The following is a 23,236-nucleotide window of genomic DNA, read 5'->3' as shown; positions in this document are numbered from 1 at the left end:
TAAAGAAGATGTGGTGTATATATACAATGGAGTATTACTCAGCAATCAAAAAGAGTGGAATCCTGCCATTTGCAACTACGTGGATGAAACTGGAGGGTATTATGCTAAGTGAAATTAGTCAGAGAAAGACAAAAATCATATGACTTCACTCATATGAGGGCTTTAAGAGACAAAACAGATGGACATAAGGGGAAGGAAACAAAAATAATATAAAAACAGGGAGGGGGACAAAACAGAAGAGACTCATAAATATGGAAAACAAACTGAGGGTTGCTGGAGGGGTTGTGGGAGGGGGGATGGGCTAAATGGGTAAGGGGCACTAAGGAATCTACTCCTGAAATCATCGTTTCACTATATGTTAATCCGGATGTAAGTTTGTTTTTTTTTTTTTAATTTTTTTTTTTAACGTTTATTTATTTTTGAGACAGAGAGAGACAGAGCATGAACGGGGGAGGGTCAGAGAGAGGGAGACACAGAATCTGAGACAGGCTCCAGGCTCTGAGCTGTCAGCACAGAGCCCCATGCGGGGCTTGAACTCACGGACCGCGAGATCATGACCTGAGCCGAAGTCGACCGCTTAACCGACTGAGCCACCCAGGCGCCCCTCGGATGTAAGTTTTAAAAAATAAAAAACAAAACTAAAAAAAAGAAAAACGAAAAATGAATGAGTATCAGTAAAAGCAGTTAACTCTGTGGCATTGTCACTTGCCCTGTTCCCATCTCCCTTTCTCTAGCTCTATGGTGACCTGACAGCCTTTAACCACAGAGAAAGCCAGAGGCCACTAAAAAGAAGGCAGAACAGGACTGGAGCTCCTTTAAGGTCTCCTTCCTAGAGAACTGTGATGATTTGAGCTGTCTGGTAGTTCCCAGGAAAACCCCACTTGCAAGGCTGTCCTTACTTGACCTGACTGGTTATTCACTAGCTTCGAAAAGCTTTTCCCCTGAGGGCACTGTGAAAAATACTCAAAGGCGGGGCACGTGGGTGGGTCAGTGGGTTAAGTGGTAACTTCAGCTCAGGTCACGATCTCACGGTTCCTGAGTTCGAGCCTTGCGTTGGGCTCTGTGCTGACAGCTCAGAGCCTGAAGCCTGCTTTGGATTCTGTGTCTCCTCTCTCTGCTCCTCTCCTGTTCGTGTTCTGTGTGTGTCTCTCTCTCAAAAATAAATACACACTAACAAAAATTTTAAAAATATACTCAGAGGCAACTGTTTAACTTCATAGCTGCCTGCCATGGTGGGTGAACAACAGGCTAACCAAAAAACTGAAAAGAAACTGGGAAACAAGAAGTCTGCAGGAGTTTTGAAAGCTCTGACATAACTGCTGGGAATCCAGGCCTGTGTGTGGGCTCAGGAGATGCCAGAGAACATCCTGAGCCCTCACCCCTGCATGACATTGAGGCTCTCAGCAAGCAGGAAGTGAAGACCAAGGCAGAGATGGCCGGTGCCTTGCTGAGGGCTGAGGGTATGACACAACATGCACACAAATCCCCTTGGCAAAGACCGGGAGACTTACTGGCTCCAGGTGTTTAGGGAATCTCTATCCAAACATTAGCTGACCTCCAGACTAACTGGGCAGACACTTCAGCTGCACGCCATGACAAAGGATACAGAATTCATTCAGAGAAATCGTGAAACAGACAACAACAACAAATTTGTGTTTGAGAACAACAAATCCCAGGGAAAGGGAAGAAAATCTGATTTCCAGAGTTGCCACATTCTATTATTTAAAATGTCCAGTTTTTGGGGCGCCTGGGTGGCTCAGTCGGTTGAGCGTCTGACTTCAGCTCAGGTCATGATCTCGTGGTTGGTGGGTTTGAGCCCCGTGTCGGGCTTTGTGCTCACAGCTCGGAGTCTGGAGCCTGCTTTGGATTCTGTGTCTCCCTCTCTCTCTGTTTCTCCCCCACTCACACTCTGTCTCTTTTTCTCAAAAATAAATAAAGATTAAAAAAACTTTTTTTAATAATAAAATGTCCAGTTTTCAACAAAAGATCACAAGACACTAAAAAACAACAAAGTATGGCTTGTGTGTGTGTGTGTGTGTGTGTGTGTGTGTGTGTGCGCACACACAGGCACACACACACAGAGTTATCAATACACTGTCCCTGAGAAAGCCAAGACACTGGAAAACTAGAAAAAGCCTTTAAATCAGCTATTTTAAATGTGTTCAAAGAATTAAAGGAAACTATGTCTAAAGAACTAAAGGAAAGTAAATGAGAATGGTGTTTTCCCAAACAGAAAATATCAATAAACGCACAGAAATTATTATTATTATTTTTTAAATGTTTTTTTCTGAGAGACAGACTGCAAATGGGGGAGGGGCAGAGAAAGGGAGACAGGATCCCAAGCTGGCTCTGCACTGTCAGCAGAGAGCCCCACGTGGGGCTCGAACTCATGAGCTATGAGATCATGACCCAAGCTGAAGTTGGACACTCAACCAACTGAGCCACCCACGCATCCCTAAAAATTATTTTTTAAAAGAACCAAAAAGAAAGTTTGCAGTTGAAAAATACAAGTGAAATGAAAGGCTCTACAGCAGATCTGAGCAGGCAGAAAAAAGAAGCAGAAACCCGAAGATGGGTCAATTGGAATTATCCAGTCTGAGCAACGGAGGATGAAGAAAAATGAACAGAGCCTCAGAGACTTGTGGAACACCACCATTTCCCCACCAATACCTAAAGGAAAAGAGTTCTTTCTTTGAGACTGGTTTGAAGACCCGGTCAGGCTCACTCTCTCCAAGGTCCATGGCCAGCCAACAGTTGGACAGGAAGTGCCATTTCCTTTTACCTGCCACGTCCCTGGCAATTACCCGGTTTCCATACCTATAGTAAAATGAAGATAAGCATGGTAGGGAGGTGAGCATGAACCAGTTGTTGTAACAAGAAGTAATTTTGCACTATCAGTAAATGGATTCTTTTCATTGTGAGGCAAGAACTAGAGAAAGAAACAAAAGCTGATCCAATTTCTTCCTTTGCAACCTCTAAGAGAATTCATGTATCAAAACCAGAATGCAGGGGCGCCTGGGTGGCTCAGTCGGTTGAGTGTCCGACTTTGGCTCAGGTCATGATCTCACAGTTTATGAGTTCGAGCCCTGCATTGGGCTCTGGACTGACAGCACAGAGCCTGCTTGGGATTCTCTCTCTCTCTCAAAACCAAACAAAACAGAACGCAGACTTGTATAACTTAGGAATAGTTTGGTGAGTGTATATATTCCTTAACTTTCTTGTTCTTATGTGCCAGGGCCCTGCCATCTCTTTGAGTATCCCATCTGTCTCTGTCTCTGTCACCAGGGTCTGAGGGGACATCCCTGGGGGTGGGTCAGGGAGTGATCTTCAACATTTATACTACTGACTTCTGATCCTGCCGGGGTCTGTAGCTCTGTCTTTACCTCAAGAGCCAGAGGCCCTGAGGTTTCATCCTCTTTCTGACCACAGTGTTTTACCATGTGTCTCCTTTCTCCAGGAACTTCAACCGCCGACAAACTTGACCCCTGGGACACCTACTGTTCAAGTTGTTTGACTTCATCTTGCAACTAGTCCATTAACCTCCTCCTCTATTGTCATGATGCTATTTCCCTGAGAGCCTATGTTTAATATTATAAAGCAACTTAAATCTCTCCAGTCAAAATCTTTGTTGAATTTTAGTTGAAAATATTTTTTGTGTGATGAATAGACTTCTTTAAAGCTAAAATATTTCTAGGAACTCTGATTGAGGCAGTTTATAAAATCACAAGTGACTAAGGTACATTTGATTTAAACTTAGCTAGTGTATCTTGTACTATTAAAGTTTTTCATTTATGAGTAAAGTATAAAAAACAAGAAAAAATCTACTTTCTGATTGGTGAGAAACTTGTCATGGGCTTTTTATGACCCCAGCGTAACTTTCACTTTCTTATTCTTTCATATAAGAAGAATCTAATGTGAGTATACAAATTTGCTGTTAAAGACTATGAAAATATTTTGGGCACCTGGGTGGCTCAGCTGGTTAAGTGTCCAACTTTGGCTCAGATCGTGATCTCATGGTTTGTGAGTTCGAGCCCCCATCAAGCCCTGTGATGAAAGCATGGACAGAGCCTGCTTGAGATTCTCTCTCTCCCGCTCTCACTGCCCCTCCCCGCTCTCTCCCAAAATAAATACACTCTTAAAATTTTTTTGAAAATATCTAAAAATATAATGAAGAAACAATTTTAAAATTTATAAGCCTACTACTCAGAGATAATTATTGGTAATACTTAGTATATATAACTCTAGAATTTTTTCTACATGCATACTTAAAAAAATTTATTGTGGGGTGCCTGGGTGGGTCAGTTTGTTAAGCATCCGACTCTTGATTTTGGCTCAGATCATAATCTCAAGGTTGTGAAATTGAGCCCCATGTCAGGCTCTGCGCTGGGCAGGGAGCCTGCTTGAGAGTCTCTCTCTTCCTCTCCCTCTGTCCTTCCCCCACTGGTGCTCTACCAAAAAAACAAAACAAAACAAAACAAAAGCTTTATTGTGGTATAATTTACATATGATAAAAGGCACCCATTTGAACATACAGGTCAAGGGGTGCCTGGGTGGCTCAGGTGACTAAGTGCCTAGCTCTTGATCTCAGTTTAGGTCTTGATCTCAGGGTTTTGAGCCCATGCTGGTCTCTGTTCTGCTTGAGAAGTCTACTTAAAAAAATGAATAAAAGGTACAGTTCAGTACAGTTTTTTAGGTCTTTAATTTATTTTAGCAATCTCCACACCCAAGATGAGGCTTAAACTCACAACCCCGAGATCAAGAGTTGCACACTTTTCTAACTGAGCCATCTAGGAACCCCCAGTCCAACACATTTTTCGTAATGTGAACACTTGTGTAAGTACCACCACTGCCAAGCTATCACCTCCAAAAGTCCCCTTGTGTCCCTTTGCAGTCAACCCCCCTCAGACTCACCCCTGGCCCCAGGTGGCCGCTGATCTGCTTTCTGTCTCTTGCACTAGTTTGCCTGTTTTAGAATTTCATATATGTAGAATCATACAGCATGTTTTCTTTTGTTCTGGCTTCTTTTGCTTGGCATAACGTTTTTGAGATTCATCCATGTTACTGTATCAGTAGATTGTTCTTTTTGTTGGTGAGTAGTATTCCATTAAATGAACATGCTAATACTTGCTTATTCATTCACCTGATGGACACTTGTGTTGTTTCTAGTTTTTTTTTTTAATTTTTTTTATGTGTTGTTTCTAGTTTTGAACAGCTATTAGTAAAACTGCTATGAACGAATGTGTATACATTTTGCAATGGGCATATGTTTTCATTTCTCTTGGGTGAATACCTGGGAGTGGAATTTCTGGGTCAGATGGTAAAGGTCCATTCAACTTTACATGCCTTGTCAAACTGTTCTCCCACGTGGCTGCACTGTTTTGGGCTCCCAGCATCGCTTGTGAGTCCCAGTTGCCTCCAACTTCACCCAAACTTGGTTTTGTCAGACTTTTTAATTCTAGTTATTCTGGTGGATGTTTAGTGCTCTCACGGTGGCTTTACTTTGCATTCTTTGATGACTAGCAAAGTTAAGCATTTCTTCAAGTACTTATTACACATTATTCACCATTATAATCAAACTGGAATGATAGTGTACAAGCTGCTCTGTAGATGCCTGAACAGAGTGGGGACAGCAAGCAAATTATTAGACTCTACTGGCCTAGTGGTCTAGCATAGCAGGGAAAGACTCATTTTGCTGACAGCCAAGCTGTACACCCTTTGCAGGTGGACAATATTCAGCAACAATTTGAACACCTGGGCCTTAGACCTTTGACTTCATTCCCTTCTTTTTCCCAAACCCCAAACCACCAATCATCTTGGTCCTTAGTTAATTTCACCATTACTCTCTCCACCCACCTCTTCTCACTCTGCCTGCTGCTGGAGAAAAACAGGTCATGTGGACCTCACACACAACAGGTTCATGCACTCATCACTGACCTTTTCCCTCTCTAGCCCCCTGGGCACATCCCATAACACGATTCTTCTATTCTTACCTTCAAGCTCTTAATTTTTACCCCAAGTATACTTAGTGAATAGTCATTCATTACATTTAATCTTGAAAGATCTTTTTTCAAGTTTATAGGTACTTTTAATTTATAACACTTTGGGGCAGTAAGTGGTTGTTATTTGCTGTTTTTACAATCATGACAATATTAAATGAAGATAAAAGAAAAAAAACTACCCATCACTTAATCACCCATACAAAATTATATTTTAACTTCCCATATTTCTTTGCAGGGTTTCTTCTTTTTTTTTTTTTTTAATTTTTTTTTTTTTAACGTTTATTTATTTTTGAGAGAGAGAGAGACAGAGCATGAATGGGGAAGGGTCAGAGAGAGGGAGACACAGAATCCGAAACAGGCTCCAGGCTCTGAGCTGTCAGCACAGAGCCCAACGCGGGGCTCGAACTCACGGACCGCGAGATCATGACCTGAGCTGAAGTCGGCCACCCAACTGACTGAGCCACCCAGGCACCCCACAGGGTTTCTTCTTTGTAAATGTTTTGAAATTTATTTTATTTTTTAAAAAATATTTTCTTTTTAATGTTTATTCATTTTTGAAAGACAGAGAGAGACAGAACACGAGCTGGGGAGGGGGAGAGAGTGAGACACAGAATCTGAGAAAAGCTCCAGGCTCTGAGCTGTCAGCACAGAGCCCGATGCAGAGCTTGAACCCATGAACTGTAAGAGCATGACTTGAGCTAAAGTTGGATGCTTAACTGACTGAGCCACCCAGGCACCCTGAGCTTTGAAATTTAAATCTAACAGTCATTGGTTACAATTTGGCCCAAAGCATTATTGTCATTTGTTGTGATGGCATGCTGGTCTTGCCCAGAACGCCGCAGATCCACGGAGGAGAAAGGCCAAGGCAGCCTGACACAGGGACTTACCGAGAAGGGCTGGCCCCCGAATTGTCATGCCAGAACCACAGGCTGTGCAGTTCCCCTCAAGAGGACTGAGTACTGAGGAGGAAGATATCCAGATGCTCTGGCTCAAAGAAAGACTGCCTTCTCGGGGTCACAAAGGTGATGGGTCTCCCTCTGTCCCTCTGATCCATAGAGGGTGATAACCACCTAAAACATGATAAGCAAAGATAAAATGCAGGAAGCTCTCAGATGATTCTTGGGGTTTATCCCTAAGGAGAAGGGGGAAAATAGAGTTGTACTGAGATGAAGTCTTTGGGGGGTTGGGTAAGTATGGCAGACTCTGCCGATGTCCAGTGTAGAACTAGGAGCTACTCTCGTAAGTGCTCCTGGACACCGGGGCGTCACTGGGTCAGGGCACATCTCGGGCGATAGGAGACACAAGGCAAGGAGTGAAGAACATTCATTTCGTTAAGCTTAGCTGGCATGGTGGCCCTTCTTCAATAGCCAGTGGAGACCTGCAGGAGGTAGTGAAACAGAGCTGGGGTCATTATCAGCCAGGACAGTGACCTTCACCTGTAGGAACAGCAGAACCAAGAAGGATCTTCACCTAGTGTAGACACTGCTTCCTCCAGCTAAGAAGCAGGAGGATGCACGGCTCCAGCTTTGGCACCTCGGTGAACATCAAGGGTGGCGTGCGGGTACAAGATAAACAAATAAGAGACCTAAGTGATGAAGCAGGGGATGAGGGCTCAAGTCCTGGGTTGATGCCTCTGAAATGAAATATTCATAGAATCAGCTGATCAGGTCTTGGCCTTAGAAATACTTCCACCTCCCACCTGCCCAGGTAGGGTTATCACACGGTGTGGAGGACACCTAGTTAAACCTGAGGACACCTAGTTAAACCTGAGGACACCTAGTTAAACCTGAGGACACCTAGTTAAACCTAGTTAAACCTGTTTTCAAGTAAACAATGAATCACTTGGGAACAGAAGTACTAAAAATGCATGAGTTACATAAAATTCAAATTTAACCGGGTGTCCTATATTTTTGTTTGTTAAAACTGGCAACTCTATACCCATGGCTAGAAAGAAATGGACGGCGTGTATTCTAGAATCCCCAAGTGTAAGAACACATAAGAATAAGGAATGCATGGAACAGAAATTAACAAGAGGCTGTCATCAGAAGATTTGTTGTTGCTGTTGTTCCAAAACGAGATTCCATACAGGTTTTTTCTATATTGCAGTTACATGGAATTCTAATTTTACTTACACCTGACTTTCACATCCAATGTATAAAGTGAGATAAACTTCCATTTGATTTTAAGTTCTCTAGATGTTCCGGCTTATTCCTAACTTAATGAATCATATGAGAGTTCAACCTCTGCTAAAGAAAAAAAAAAAAAAAAAGAACATAAAGAGTTAAATTGCGAAGCCCTGAGACAGGAAACGTGAGAGAAATTTAAGAAAAAAGTCGCACTCGAATTCCTATGCCACCGAGAATTCCTACCACTCTACCTGCCTCTTCTGGTGAAGGTTTGTTGTTGTTGTTGTTATTGTTGTTTTTCCATCTTGTTCCACCTACTCAAGACACTATGCAAAGCTTTTGGAATCAAAGTCATGACTGTCACCTTCTGCATGTACGTTTGATCCTTCCTCCAAGCCCGCACAAAGGTGAGCATATAGAATCCTAAAAGGCTGGCTAGCAATGACACCCCAGCAGGGTTGCTGGTCACACGAAGGAGCAGCTTGATAGTGTCTTCAATGTTCACCATCCGGGGCACAATGAAGAAGTCGCTGCCAAAGGAGGTCAGGCGGTTACAGTGACCTCAGGCAGTTACTGTGTCCTCAAAACTGTACTCTGTGGCCCAACCTGCAATTAGAATCAAGATATTGATTCTAACTGAACAGAGTGCTAAGGAAGGGACAAACATAAAACACAAACACATGCAATTTAGGGAGGGAAAACAATGTCCAGGCCGTGTATTTACCACTGGGGGTAAAATAGTGTATGTGGAGAGCAATCTGGAAACCTCTAGCAAACCTGGAGAAGCACAAATTCTCTGAATCCTACCATTCCAGGTCTGAACCCACATCTTTGGGGAACTCTGCACATGTGCACAAGGAGACATGAGAAAGGTTTCTGTCAGCATTGTTCATAACTAAAAGATTGGATGGGGCACCTGGGTGGCTCAGTCGGTTAAGCGTCCCACTTCGGCTCAGGTCGTGATCTTGTGGTCCGTGAGTTCGAGCCCCGCGTCGGGCTCTGTGCTGACAGCTCAGAGCCTGGAGCCTGTTTCAGATTCTGTGTCTCCCTCTCTCTGACCCTCCCCCGTTCATGCTCTGTCTTAAAAATAAATAAACGTTAAAAAAAAAAAAAAGATTGGAAACAACCTATATATATGTCCAGTAACAGCAGAACATACAAACAAGCAAGTAGAGGACTCCTACTGCGTGCTGATGGGAGTAATCTACAGCAGTTAACACGAATGAGGTAGAGGGGCTTCTGGGGGGCTCAGTCAGTTGAGCGTCTGACTCTTGATTTCAGCTCAGGTCATGATCTCATGATTCACGGGTTTGAGCCCCAGTCAGCTTCTGCACTGACAGCATGGAGCCTGCTTGAGATTGTCTCTCTCTGCCCCCCTCCCCCACTCATGCTCTGTCAAAAAATAAATAAATAAATAAATAAAATAAAGAGACAACTTCCCCTTTAAGAAAAAAGAAATTGTCAGAGCTAGATATAGCAACGTGGATAAATGCTGAGTGAAAAAAACAAATTAAAGGAGGATACAGTATAGATGATGCCATTTACAAAGAGACCAAAAGCATGCAAAACAACACTCTCGTATCTATGTTTGTCAGTCTCCCTCCCTGGAATGTAAGCTCAGGAAGACACTGTCTTGTCCATCACTGTATCTCTAGTTCCTAGATATGGGCCTGGTGCGTAGAAGATGCCCGGTAAATATGTGCTGAAGGAATCAGTACAAATGCTGAGTTCAGGACAGTGGTCGCCCTTTGGTAAGTGGGAGAAAACAAGACTGGACGCGGATACATAGAGGGCTTTGATTATTCCGGAGTGTTTTATTATTATAAAAAAATCTGAACTATACAGAGCAAAATACCAACTTTGTGATAAAGCCAGAGTATTTAATGTTTTTATTATATTATTCCCTATAACTTCCTTATAACTTCCACATGTTGTAACATTTCTTCACAAAAAAGTATCTTCAGGGACACCTGGGTGGTTCAGTCAGTTAAGCGTCCGACTCTTGGTTTCAACTCAGGTCATGATCTCGAGGTGTGTGGGTTTGAGCCCAGAGTGGGGCTCTGTGCTGACAGCATGGAGCCTGTTGGCGATTCTCTCTCTTCTCTCTCTCCCCCTCCCCCACTTGTGCTCGCACGTGTTCTCTCTCTCAAAATAAATAAACTTTAAAAAATATGTATTTTTAAAAATGTTACTAGGCAATCAATGAAAATTACCAATTCCACATTCGATTGTGCAGATAAAAAGCTTCAAATATTGCCAGTATGACTGGCTGCTTTCCAAGGCACAAGGTTAAGTTCTGGGTGCCCGGTCTATCTCTCACCCTCTGTCATCCTGCTCTCGGCAGCTCTATTCCCCGCACGGGGTCCCAGCGTTGTGCAGGGGGCTTGTTAGAAAGGCCACTCAGGTCTTGCCCCGATTTATTTCACCAGAAACTGCAACCTAAGGGGCTCCCAGGTAGAGGATTTGCTCGAGAGGCTCTGCTCCAGCTCTTCCGAAATCCCTGCCGAGGCCACGAATGGCGCAGCTGCCTTCCACAGCATCCTCTTTTCCTCTCTTCACATGTGAATGACCCTCTCTCAGCTTTTAACCAACAGCCTCATTATTTCCAGAACTTTACACCACAGTCTTGGTGCAACTGAACCAGGACTTAGATGGGATCACACAGAATCACCCGTGCGAAAATGCAGGGCGCCATTTTAAAGTGAGCAGACCCCTGGAATGAGGTGACAATGAGAAAAGTCCCCACCTCGCCTGGAATGTACAAGAATCTGCCAGCTTATTTTTACAAAAGCTCTCTTTAATTAAGCAGGAAACTTGTTTACTTTTACCCGCAACATATTTAACACTTGCAGAATTTAACAGGGTCTACCTACTGCTTTTTTAAAAAATCGTTTTAAAGTTTATTTATTTTGAGAGAGAGAGAGAGAGAGCGTGAGCATGCACAGCTGGGGAGGAGCAGAGAGAAGGAGAGGCAGAATCCCCAGCAGGCGCTGTGCCATCAGCGCAGAGCCCAATGCAGGGCTCGAACTCACATACTGGGAGATCATGACCTGAACTGACATCAAGAGTCAGACGCTTAACTGACTGAGCCATACAGACACCCCTACGTACTGCTTCTTTTATCTAGAACTGTCAGATTCACCCCGGACTGAATATTTGAGAAGGAAATAACAAATATAAAGTGTAAGCCTGCTCCGAAGAGACACGCTTTCCTGGCCCGCTACATGCAATCTTCTTTTTTGCCAGGCCGATTTCTCTCCCTCCTGATGCTTTTTCTTTCTGGGCCCCTCGAATGAGGTAACAGATGCTCTGCATTTCATGCCAGCTGGGGCAGAAGAGAAAGAGAAGTGGTGTGGCTTCTTACTTGGCACGCTATGGTCTCCCACGTGCTGTTGTGGCTGTCCCAGAAATGACAGCGAGTGACCGCAGTTGTCACCAAGAGCAGGGTGGGTGTGCGCTGGGCACTCTCCTGGCTTTTATTCAGCACAGCTGTTGTGTAGTTGGTGCTGCTCCCATACTGCAGACTCTCTGGAGCCAGCACCCCTGTACATTCCTCATCTGAGAACAAAGAACAGGGCTTACTTGCATTTCCAATGGGACAAAATTACTATCAGAATGCTCCTTCTGAAGGATCTATCGTTATTATTATCATTATTTTACAAGTGGGGAAAGGATTAAGGTTAGAATTACAAATGACTTTCAAGAAAATGACCAGTTGCACAACCTGGGGTTCTGAGTTTCTCCCATTCCAATAAAAAGCTGTGTTCTTTTGACAGATGAAGATTTAGGTCTAATGAGTCAGAATGTATGATGAGTTTTAGAAAAATGAATGAATTACACACCCAAACGAGTAGCTACAAGACGGAGCTAAAAGAAGAAGCCTAAGAACAAAGCAAGGATGGGAAGAGTGTGGTTCCAGGAAAGAGTCCTGATTCGAGGCCCAGCTCTGTCACCAGATGGCTGTTAAGGCTAAGGCAAGTCACACCATCTCCTTAATGTTCTCATCTTTCCGACAAAGTCTCCGGACCAGAGGATGTCTAAGATCCCCAAGGGACATGATATTGCCACGACTGGCAAGGAAAATGGAGCGCATGTTCTGAGTCGGAAAGAGCTTGCCTGTAACACAGACAGAACTTTATACCCGGGAGCCCAGGATGAAAGGTGCTGCCTCAGGTACTGTGTCTAAGAGCAGGAATCACCTAAAAAGTGATCATTCGTGTTAGCGAGGCCTACAAAACAGCCAGAAGCTTGTTCAACATGAGAAGACTGTAATGAGAGGGGATTATAACATGCTTTATATTTTATAACATGGTTATTGCCACTCCTCCACACATTTTTTAAATGCAAACAGTAGCTCTTTATTAAGACTCTTCAGTATTACAATAAATTGATTTTTAATGTTTATTCTTGAGAGAGAGAGAGAGAGAGAGAGAGAGAGAGCGAGCATGAGTGGGGGAGCGGCAGAGAGAGAGAGGGGGAGGGAGACACAGAATCCGAAGCAGGCTACTGGCTCCAAATTGTCAGCACAGAGCTCGATGCAGGGCTCGAACTCACAAAATGCAAGATCATGACCTGAGCTGAAGTCGGATGCCTAGGTGCCCCAGTACGACATTTAAAGTTGATATCCAGTGAATATGTTTTTTGGTCAAGTACATCTAAGGCACTATTTATGTATCTCAGAAATTCTTAACTTTTTATATATGTCTCAAATTCTTCACTTTTCTAAGCCACAGTGTAGTCATTTTGATATTAAACCAAGATTTACTGAGGTATCTCTGGCCTTACCCAAATCTAAGATTAGAAATAAAATTGGAAATATATGTGTATGTGCTGGAATTTTACTTCTCAACATTATGCAAAGTTTCAACCATATGGAAAGTTGACCCATTTAATCACTGACCCATTTAATGTTAATTCTAGAATTAACATTTTACAAAATTTGCTTTATCACATATATATCTGGATCCATTCCACAATCCATCTTTTAAAAAAAAAATGTGTTTCATGGTCATATATATTCCCACATGTGATAAAATTACATGGAATAAACAAACATACAGGAGTACAGGTAAAACTGATGAAATCCAAGTAAGGTCAATGCATTGCATCAATGTCATTTTCTGGTTAGGATATAGTGGTATAGTTATGCAAGATGCCAGCATGAGGGGAAACTGGGTAAAAGGTATGAGCTCTCTCTTTTATTTTTCACAATTGCATGAGAATCTACAGTTATCTCAAAATAAAAAGTTGAAGAAAAAGAAGAAAAAAATGCATTTCAAAGTAAGTTTCTGATTGGGGTTTTACCTTTTTGCCATACCTGATTCTTTGGAAGAGTGATGTTCAGGTTGAAGTGAGTGTGGTTAGGCTGATACTGGAACCCCAGGTAGAGCGTCATTAAAAGGGGACTTTCAGGTTCTATGCACACGATCAGGGATTTCTCCAGGGAAGTGATGCTCACTGTCATAATAAAATGGTCTGAGCTCATGTTGATGCTGGTGGGATAGATTTCCACGCTAACATTTCTCCACAGCATGATCTAGAATGAGAGTTAACCAATCTTCAAGATGGTTCATCTGTTGATGCCTTTCAGTCTCCTTTCTAGTGATAATGGAATGTAACTTCCTAGGTATTCCTCCATGAATATCTGTAGGGATTAAGGGAGAGTATATAATCTCAGACCTAAAACACCTCCTAAAGGTAAGGTAGTTCTTGTAAAACTTCCCAAGTGAAGATGTGAATAATAAAATAATGGCACTGCCATGAATCTAAAATGGCTTCCTTCTATCCTATTCTCCAAGAATTCCTGTTCCTTTCTATTTCATTCCTTTATAATGAAGTCATACCTCAATATCTTCCACTAAATCATGGACTTAGAAAAATTTATGATTAGAGCTTAGCAACACACTTTCGATACTTCCAACAATGTTCTTGTCATCAAAATCCCTGAAGGAACTGAAGCTAGTCCTATTACCTAGAGACAAGAAAATTTGTTTCTTCAGTTGCTGAAATCTATTACCTAACACCCCAAAAGGTAATAATGTATCAGATATCAGAAATTAAAGTAAATGTTGGGATTTTCCCCTTGCTAATATCTCAACTGAAATAATATTTCTCATTATAACATCATACAAGGAAGAATTAAAGATGAGTCATTTACTTGTGACCCTCAGAATTATTATTTTTTAACATTTTTATACCTGGAGGATTCATTATTACTAGGAAGGAAGTATTCTACTCTCCAGGATAAGACAGCAATCTTGCTCTTGTTTGTTAGGTAAATGCCTAAAGAAATACACTATATACTGATATGGATAAGTTGGTATAACGAGTCAATACTTATTCAGATATTCCTAGCTTCATATATAAATAGTGAAGAGTTGAGATCAATTCAAACCATAACACAGAAACTCAGTTAAATCCAGAAGTCTGTTTAATGCTTCCAACCTCTACAGTGGCTCATTTTTTTTTAATGTTCACTTACTTATTTTTGAGAGAGAGAGTACAAGAGCAAGCACACACATGCACATGAGCAAGGGAGGTGCAGAGGGAGAGGGAAACAGAGAACCCTAAGCAGGCTCTGTGCTGTTAGTGCAAAGCCCAATGCGGGGCTTGATCTCATGAACCGTGAGATCATGACCTGAGCTGAAACCAAGAGTCAGACACTTAACAGAGCCACCCAGGCACTCCTCCATTTTTAAGTGGCCTCCATTCCTGCCATTGTAAAACAGAAATCCATGACACCCAGCCTTCTCGTTTGGTCTGGCCAGCTTACGTATCATGGTGCATCCAAACGCCTATAGCCATCAATCCCAACTCCATTTGGGTCAGAATCAATTTGACACTCACTTGAACATTAAATCCTGGTTGTCTGTTCAAGAGCTCTTCCAAAGCTGAAGCCCTTGGAAAGCCTAACCTCACAGGTGCTGGGGACCCTAGAGTATAGGAGCTCAGGGGCCAGGTTGACATGTTTTGGCTAATGAAGGAGAAATTAAATGGAAATCAACTTCTGTGTGTTTTCTAAAGATCAGAAACCTAAAATGAACCACTCTCCCCCTCCTCCTCTGTTACCTGCTCAGCATCAGAGAAGCAATGATAGAGGTCAAAGTCACTAAAGACTCAGAAAACTGGCTCTGCTGTAGAAATGTTTCCTTGATCTTCCCAAGGGCCAGCAAGGCCATTTCCAGCATATTTTCTACCTGCATTGAGAAGGAAATACCATGTGACCTGTGTGGCCTTTGTGGATAATGGTTTTGGAGGGGTTGGAAGGAGGACAAAGACCTGGACAGTGACATATTGAAAGATGACATTCTTTTTTTTTTTTTTTTTTAAACGTTTATTTATTATTGAGAGACAGAGAGAGACAGAGCATGAGCATGGAAGGGGTAGAGAGATGGGGAGATACAGAATCTGAAGCAGGCTCCAGGCTCTGAGCTGTCAGCACAGAGCCCAACGTGGGGCCCGAACTCACAAACCGTGAGATCATGACCTGAGCCGAAGTTGGATGCTTAACCGACTGAGCCACCCAGGCGCCCCTGAAGATGACATTCTTTGCAAAGGACCCAAAGAAAGTATTTGTAGTCTGGCTAAAGACTCGCCATCCTTTGTATCAACTAACAGGGCCATCCAAGAAAATATTTCTTTGTCCCATGATATAAGCTTCTCTAGACCTACTTAAAATTTTTTTTTAAAAATTTATTTTTAGTAATCTCTACACCCAGCATGGGGCTGGCACTCACGTCCTGGAGATCAAGAGTTGCATGCTCCACTGACTATGCCAGCCAGGCACCCCTGCCTGTGACCTACTTATGAGAGGTTTTCACAAACAGTTTTATTACAATGAAATTCACAATACAAATCACCCACTTAGAGTATACAAGTCAATGTTTTTTTAGTATATTCATAGTGCAACCATCACCATGATCTAATTTTAGATCATTTTCATCTCCCTAAAATAAACCCAGTACCCAAGTACCCAGCAGCCAGCTGTCACTGTCCATTCCCCTGTCCCTATACCTCCCCCCCCCCAGCCCTAGACAACCACCAATCTACATTCTGCATCTAGAGATTTGTCTCTTGTGGACATTTCATAAAATAGAATCACAATACGTGGTCTTTTGTGCCTGGCTTCTTTCACTTGGTGTAATGTTTTCAAGGTTCACCCATGTTGTACTGCTTCATTCTCTTTTGTTGCTAATGTAACAAATATAACACATTTTACTTACCCATTCGTTGGATCATGGACATTTAGGTTGTTTCCACTTTTTGGCCGTTTGACTGTTTGAATCATGCTGCTACAAACACGACCGTGAAAGTTTTAGTGTGGACATATGTAAGCCTATTCCAAGGAGTGGGATTGCTAGGCCACATGGGAAGTTCCTTTTTTAACCTTTTGGGCAACTGTCAAACTGTTTCCCAAAGTGGCCGTATCATTTCACAATCGAATAATGTACGAGGGCTTGAATTCGTCTGCCTCCTTGCCAACACTTGTTACTGTCTGTATTTCTGGGTACAAAGTGGCATTTTATTGTGGTGTGATTTGCATTTACATAGACCGATGATGGTGAACATCTCCTTAAATGAATACAGAAATGCAAATCAACACGAAAATGCAAGTTTAATTTACTGAGTGTCTACTATATGCCAAACACCATACTGAGCTCTTGTCACTGGATTATAGCACTAGGGAAGTTTAGCGCACAGATGAGACAGTGAGGAAGACCCAGAGCAGGCCTAACAGTGGTCTCTTCAGTGGTGTCGCTTGGCAGGAGACTCTTTAGAGATCTAGGAAGAGGCCGTGTGATACCTGGATCTGCCAAGATTTAAAAAGTTTCTAAACCGAGTTCGACATCAACATGTATTGTACCTACCTGCTCAATGGCATGCTTGGACCTCTGTGGACTTGCTCCAGCAGCTTCCATCACAGTGTCGAGGGACTCGGAGAGGCAGGCAGTTGGGGGTTTTTGAAACCCAGACTGCTTTGCTCTGAAATGTGCTCTCTGGTGACTTCTCACTCAGGTAAACATGAGGACTGATGACACTAACCTGGGAGATTTTGGAAGCAAACACACAGCCCCGAGCTGTTTCTGACTGTTTTAAATTTACTTCTGTTCTTCTTATAAGGAGTTCAATTTCTTTAGGCATTTCAATGCATTTTTAAAAATATTTATTTATTTTGAGAGAGAGAGAGGGGTGGGGATAGGGACAGAGAGAGAGAGTGAGAGAATCCCAAGCAGGCTCTGAGCCATCAGCATGGAGCCCGATGTGGGGCTCCATCTAATGAACCCCGAGATCATGACCTGAGCCGAAATCAAGTGTCACATGCTTAACCCACTGAGACACCCAGGTGCCCCTCAAACGCATTTTTATAAAATGCAATATTACAGGAGTGTGTGGCTGAACATGGAGCCTGCTTAGGATTCTTTCTCTCCCTCTGCCCCTCTCCCATCCCTGCACTCTCTCTCTAATAAAAAAAAAAAAAAAGAAGAAAAGGGAAAAAAAAATTCATAAAAAACCCCAGTATTACAACTTGGCAGCCAAAGAAAATATATTACATCTTACCTATAGGAAGGATTTTTATTTTATGGTATTCTTTTTAAAAATTAAAAAAAAAACTTTTAAATGTTTATTCATTTTTTTGAGAGAGAGACAGAGTGCAAGCAGGGGAGGGGCAGGGAGAGAGAGGGAGACACAGAATCCAAAGCAGGCTCCAGGCTCTGAGCTGTCAGCACAGAGCCTGATGTGGGGCTCAAACTCATAGACCATGAGATCACAACCTGAGCCGAGGTCAGAGGCCCAACTAACTGAGCCACCCAGGTGCCCCTAAAAGTTTTTAAAAATATATTTATTTTTGAGAGACAGAACATACAATTGTGCGCACACACACACACACACACACACACACACACACACAGAGTGGGACAGAAGATCTGAAGCAGGCTCCATGCCCTGACAGCAGAGAGCCCAATGTGGGGCTTGAACTCACAAGCCATGAGATCATGACCTGAGCTGAAGTTGGACGCTTAACCAGGCACCTCTGTATTTCAGGTTATTCTAAGGAACTCACAGAATCCTCCTGGAGTGGTAAGTAGATCAAATACCTAATTAACAAAACTAAGCTAAAAACAGGCAAAGAGCAGTACTGGCTTAAACACCAAGTAAATGATCCTTTGAAACTCAAAAAAGCACTCAAGATAGACTTAAAATAGAGATCAAGAGAAGTTCTGAATGAAACTGAAAACCCCAATTCTCCTTTCTGGAGGCTGTTCTTATGCAAAACAAGTGAGAAGGTTAAGCAAATGGACAGAATATCCACTGCGAGTCCTACTATTTTTGTTTTGAAATGTTATTTTTGTTTTCAAAGTTACATTTACTAAAGACTTCTGCATTTAAAAAAAGAAATAATAAAGTTATAAAAAACATGGGCACAAAATATTTGCAACATCTGTAACAAAAGGTCAACATCAACAATAAATAAAGCTCTCTTACAGACAAGTAAGTAAAATGACAACCCATTGTGGGGGAAATGGACAAAGGACATGAAGAAGCCACTGAGAGGAGAAATACACATGGTCAATCAATATATAAGATGACGTTCGGCCTCCTTTGTAATCAGTAAAATGTTCCTTCCTTTTCTTTCTTTTCTTGCCTTTGAAATTAGAAGTGTGGGGCAACAGTTGGTGGGGATATAAAACAGTGTCCTTTAAGAGACAATTTTGTCATCCACTGAAAATTTAAAAGCCCCTCAATTCTATTTCTGGCATTCTATTCCACAGAAACATGTGCGTAAGTACTTAGTGATGTAGGTACATGGAGGCTCGTGGATATGCTATTTGTGAGAGGAGACAAACAAAAAAATGTCCAAATGCACATTAAGAATAATTGGTTCACTTATGTGTACTGACACGAAAAGATATCCATGACACAGCATTAGACAAAAAACACCAAGGGGCTGGGGCTCATGGGTGGCTCAGCTGGGTGAGCCTCCAACTTAGGCTCCAGTCATGATCTTGTGGTTCATGAGTTTGAGACCAGCATTGAGCTCTCTGCTGTCAGTGCAGAGCCTGCTTCAGATCCCCCATCCCCGTTTCTACCCCTCTCCTGCTCTCTCTCAAAACTAAATAAACATTAGAAATATTTTTAAAAAGGGGGGAGCTAAAAAATGTGTATACTTTAATGCCATTTTTGTTACAATAACAAACCTGTTTACACATAGAAAAAATCTGGCAGGCTATGTAGAGTAAATTAATAATAATCTGATAATATGGGAATGCAAGCTGGTGCAGCCACTCTGGAAAACAGTATGGACGTTCCTCAAAAAACTAAAAATAGAACTACCCTACGACCCAGCAACTGCACTACTAGGCATTTATCCATGGGATACAGGTGTATCGAAGGGACACATGCACCCCCATGTTTATAGCAGCACTATCCACAATAGCCAAAGTATGGAAAGAGCCCAAATGTCCATCCATGGATGAATAGATAAAGAAGATGTGGTATATATATACACAATGGAGTATTACTCGGCAATCAAAAAGAATGAAATCTTGCCATTTGCAACTACGTGGATGGAACTGGAGGATATTATGCTAAGTGAAATTAGTCAGAGAAAGACAAAAATCATATGACTTCACTCATGTGAGGACTTTAAGAGACAAAACAGATGAACCTAAGGGAAGGGAAACAAAAATAATATAAAAACAGGGAGGGGCACAAAACAGAAGAGACTCATAAATATGGAGAACAAACTGAGGGTTCCTGGAGGGGGTGTGAGAAGGGGGATGGGCTAAATGGGTAAGAGGCACTAAGGAATCTACTCCTGAAATCATTGTTGCACCAAAGGCTAACTAATTTGGATGTAAATTAAAAAAAAAAAAATCTGATAATAGTGATTACATCCTGAGAATGGGATTAGCAAGAAGGATAAAGACAGTGAGGGCTATTGCTTTATAAGTTTATATGCTTTAATTCAGATTTTTAAATAACAAGCATGTATTATTGCCGTAATTAAAAATAAACCAGCCCAAATAAACCAGCACAGATTGTATATATATGCTTATCACAGATATCTGAAAATACAGGACATGGGAAAGAAAAAAATGAAAATTCTCATGAATCTCATTCCCTTAATTTATTTATGTGTAGGGAGTAGAGACAGGCATGAATAATTACTGGGAATAACTTGGCAAATGTGGAGGGAACAAATGTAAACATTGCGGGGGCACTGATGGCCCATGTCTGTTTCGAAGCTGAACTGCTCTATCTCAGGCAAGGAGTGGATCTATTTCTGTCTCCCATTATGTCTAACAAATGTATCAGAAAGACAGTAACTTGATAAATGATCAAAAGAAAATAAACACAGCATATCTGAAAAGGTCATTACTGATCAATTTATCCGCAATCTTCAGACTTAAAGGTAAATATACCCTGACTGAATGTTAAATTGGGTCTCTACAAAATGGTTCACAAGGCTAAATTCTGCACAGGGCACAATCTCTAGATTACGTATTTTCTACTTTATACACATTTTGTCTGTTTCACTTCCCCCTTTCTCATATCTCGTTTCCTCCCGATCACCCTCTTGCTTACTTGAGCTGACTTAGAAAATTCTGGCATAAAGGCCGTCAGTTTCTGGAGCACCTCACAAGCTCTCCGTAGTTTGCTGTGACTTTGCAAACCATGAATCACTTCGTTCAAACTCCCTGCTGGCTCATCTGCGACCTGTTGAGAATGAAGGATTTTGTCAACATTATCTCTAGAAAATGGCTGCACTTTAGTAGTTTCATACCTTGTTTGAATAAGAATTGACCTCCAGTAACATTACAAGCTCAATGAATCACAGGCTCCCCTAACAGTTACTACTTTCAGAAGCTTTTCTGCAAATGCATAGAATGTTCACCTCTTCCATGCAATAGAGGAAAGAGATACCTAGGTCTTACAATGATAAATACAGGGACAGATGGGTCTGGGAATAAGATCTGTAAGAGAAATTTAAATCTCATGGCCGTGATCAAAAGTGGGGGATACATGGAAATCAAAACAATGAAAACGAACTTTTCTATTCAGAAGTATGCTTTCCTCAGGTTTCCCGCTGGTTCCTGTCTCTCAATTCAAGAGTTCATGTTCAAGAGGGAAGCACAGGTGCTTGAAATTCCACATGGCAGGAGGTGGGAGGCAGAAATTCTGAGAAAACAAACCCAGAACTCTGGACATGGTCTTAAAACTTTTAAGAGGCCACTGCTTTTGAACTGGAAGTCCTGACTGAGATGATCTATTCACACCAACTACTTGACGCAATTTCTAGAGAACAGCCCTTTGCAGCTTAATTCAGTCATGTATTCAGTTAAGTCTTTTTTAAAAAAATGTTTAGAGAGTGAGAGCATGAGCGGGGGAGGGGCAGAGAGTAAGAGGGAGACACAGAATCCGAAGCAGGGTCTAGGCTCCAAGCTGTCAGCACAGAGCCCGACATGGGGCTTGAACTCATGAACCATGAGATCATTCATGAACTAAGCCAAAGTCTGCCATTTAACCGACTGAGCCACCCAAGCACCCCTCAATAAGCCATAATTAAGGGCCTACTGGGTGCTGCTAGGCTCAGGAGTCAGAGCGGTTAAAGTCAGTTATGATCTGGCCCTTGTGGGCCATGCAAGTGAATAGGGGTATTCCTAATTCGTAGGGTTTATAGGGGGTTGGAGCAGTTACAGAATGATCTTAGAATTGAGGACCACCCAGTTTTGGTATTATACTTTGGGACCAAGGTGTAAATGAGCAGGAATAAAGGTACGAGTGAGACCCAGCTGCCATGCAACTTCACGTTTTCCAATGAAGGTCAAGGTCTTATCGAATGCCATTCTACTTGCAGCCAGGAAGGACACCAAGGGCGCCTTATGTGATGTTTTAGAGCAGTGTGAACCTGGGCTGAGCCATGGTAGATCTCACCATTCATTTCACCTTTCTTCATTAGCTCTTAATAAAGCTTTACAGTTGTCCCCATATAAGTTTTGCCCATCTTTCGTTACATTTCCTCTTAGGTACTTGCTATTCTATCTTTTTTTTTTTTTTTTTTTTAATCTTATTTTCTAACTACTGCTGATGTGTAGAAGTACAATCAGCTTTTGTCTATTGATCTGGTATTCTCTGAATATTTCCAATAATTTATCTGTACGCCCTTTTGGGTATGTTATACTTCAGACTTCTCTTTATTTAAGGGAAACAAAACCCTCTCTGTTGAAGCCACTGTAGATCAGTTTTTCTGCCAGGAGAGCACAATGCTAACCGCAACAATAGTGAATGTGTAGTTTCAATTGCCACTGAAAGCAGATCCAGCATAAACAGGATTACCTTTTAGTAAGGAAATGTCAGGTGGCATGTATGTAGGGCTTGTGTTTAAAAAAAAAAACAAAAAAGAGAGAGAGAGAAGAAGGATGATTTTCTTCACTCAACATTATCAAAGTGGCTTTGTCTTTTTTTTTTTTTTTTTAAGTTTGTGGGGAAAAAGGGAACTAAAAGAAAAGGAGCACTGAGGTGGTGAGTAGGAATAACAGTCCGGAAGGGTGTGCCATGGCTGGAAAATTGTGGCAGCTGGACAAAGCGTCCCCCCCATCTGAAGCACCAAAAATAATCGTATTGAATAAAAATAAGACATTAAATACTGAAGTGGGTATAAAACCCACTGTGGACTTGTTTAGTGCTTGCTTTTGATCGGGACATGTGCTTATGCATCAGCATAAGGTAGAGTTCTCTACTCTCTTAGGTAGAGTTCTGCTCGGATGTAAGGGGTGAACTAGGCCTGTTCCTCACATGGCTGTTCCTGCAACATCACAAAATAGAATAGGAATGCTTTTACAGTGCCACAAAGGTACCCAGGGTGACCTCAGTTTTCCGTATTTACCTGATCAGATGCCTCCTGAAACGATGTGTTTTTTTAAAAAAATTTTTTTTAACGTTTATTTATTTTTGAGACAGAGCATGAACGGGGGAGGGGCAGAGAGAGAGAGGGAGACACAGAATCGGAAGCAGGCTCCAAGCTCCGAGCCATCAGCCCAGAGCCCGATGCGGGGCTCAAACTCATGGACCGTGAGATCGTGACCTGAGCCAAAGTTGGATGCTTAA

General features: G+C 42.1%; 1 protein-coding gene across 1 annotated transcript in view; it reads right to left on the bottom strand.

Moving 5' to 3' along the window:
- PKD1L3 (polycystin 1 like 3, transient receptor potential channel interacting) overlaps positions 1-23,236 on the bottom strand; it is a 76,035-nt gene that overhangs the window by 37,840 nt on the left and 14,959 nt on the right. Inside the window, 15 exon segments of the mRNA XM_042968083.1 lie at positions 2,671-2,817; positions 6,887-6,996; positions 6,998-7,069; positions 7,321-7,396; positions 7,398-7,435; positions 8,490-8,690; positions 8,693-8,731; positions 11,490-11,683; positions 13,430-13,661; positions 13,969-14,127; positions 14,972-15,098; positions 15,194-15,321; positions 16,993-17,131; positions 18,916-18,950; positions 20,714-20,845. Of these exon segments, the coding sequence (XP_042824017.1) occupies positions 2,671-2,817; positions 6,887-6,996; positions 6,998-7,069; positions 7,321-7,396; positions 7,398-7,435; positions 8,490-8,690; positions 8,693-8,731; positions 11,490-11,683; positions 13,430-13,661; positions 13,969-14,127; positions 14,972-15,098; positions 15,194-15,321; positions 16,993-17,131; positions 18,916-18,950; positions 20,714-20,845 (1,829 nt within the window).

The sequence above is a fragment of the Panthera tigris genome, chromosome E2, assembly GCF_018350195.1.
Source record: "Panthera tigris isolate Pti1 chromosome E2, P.tigris_Pti1_mat1.1, whole genome shotgun sequence".
NCBI lineage: Eukaryota > Metazoa > Chordata > Mammalia > Carnivora > Felidae > Panthera > Panthera tigris.
This window is presented reverse-complemented; position numbering and strand designations above follow the sequence as displayed.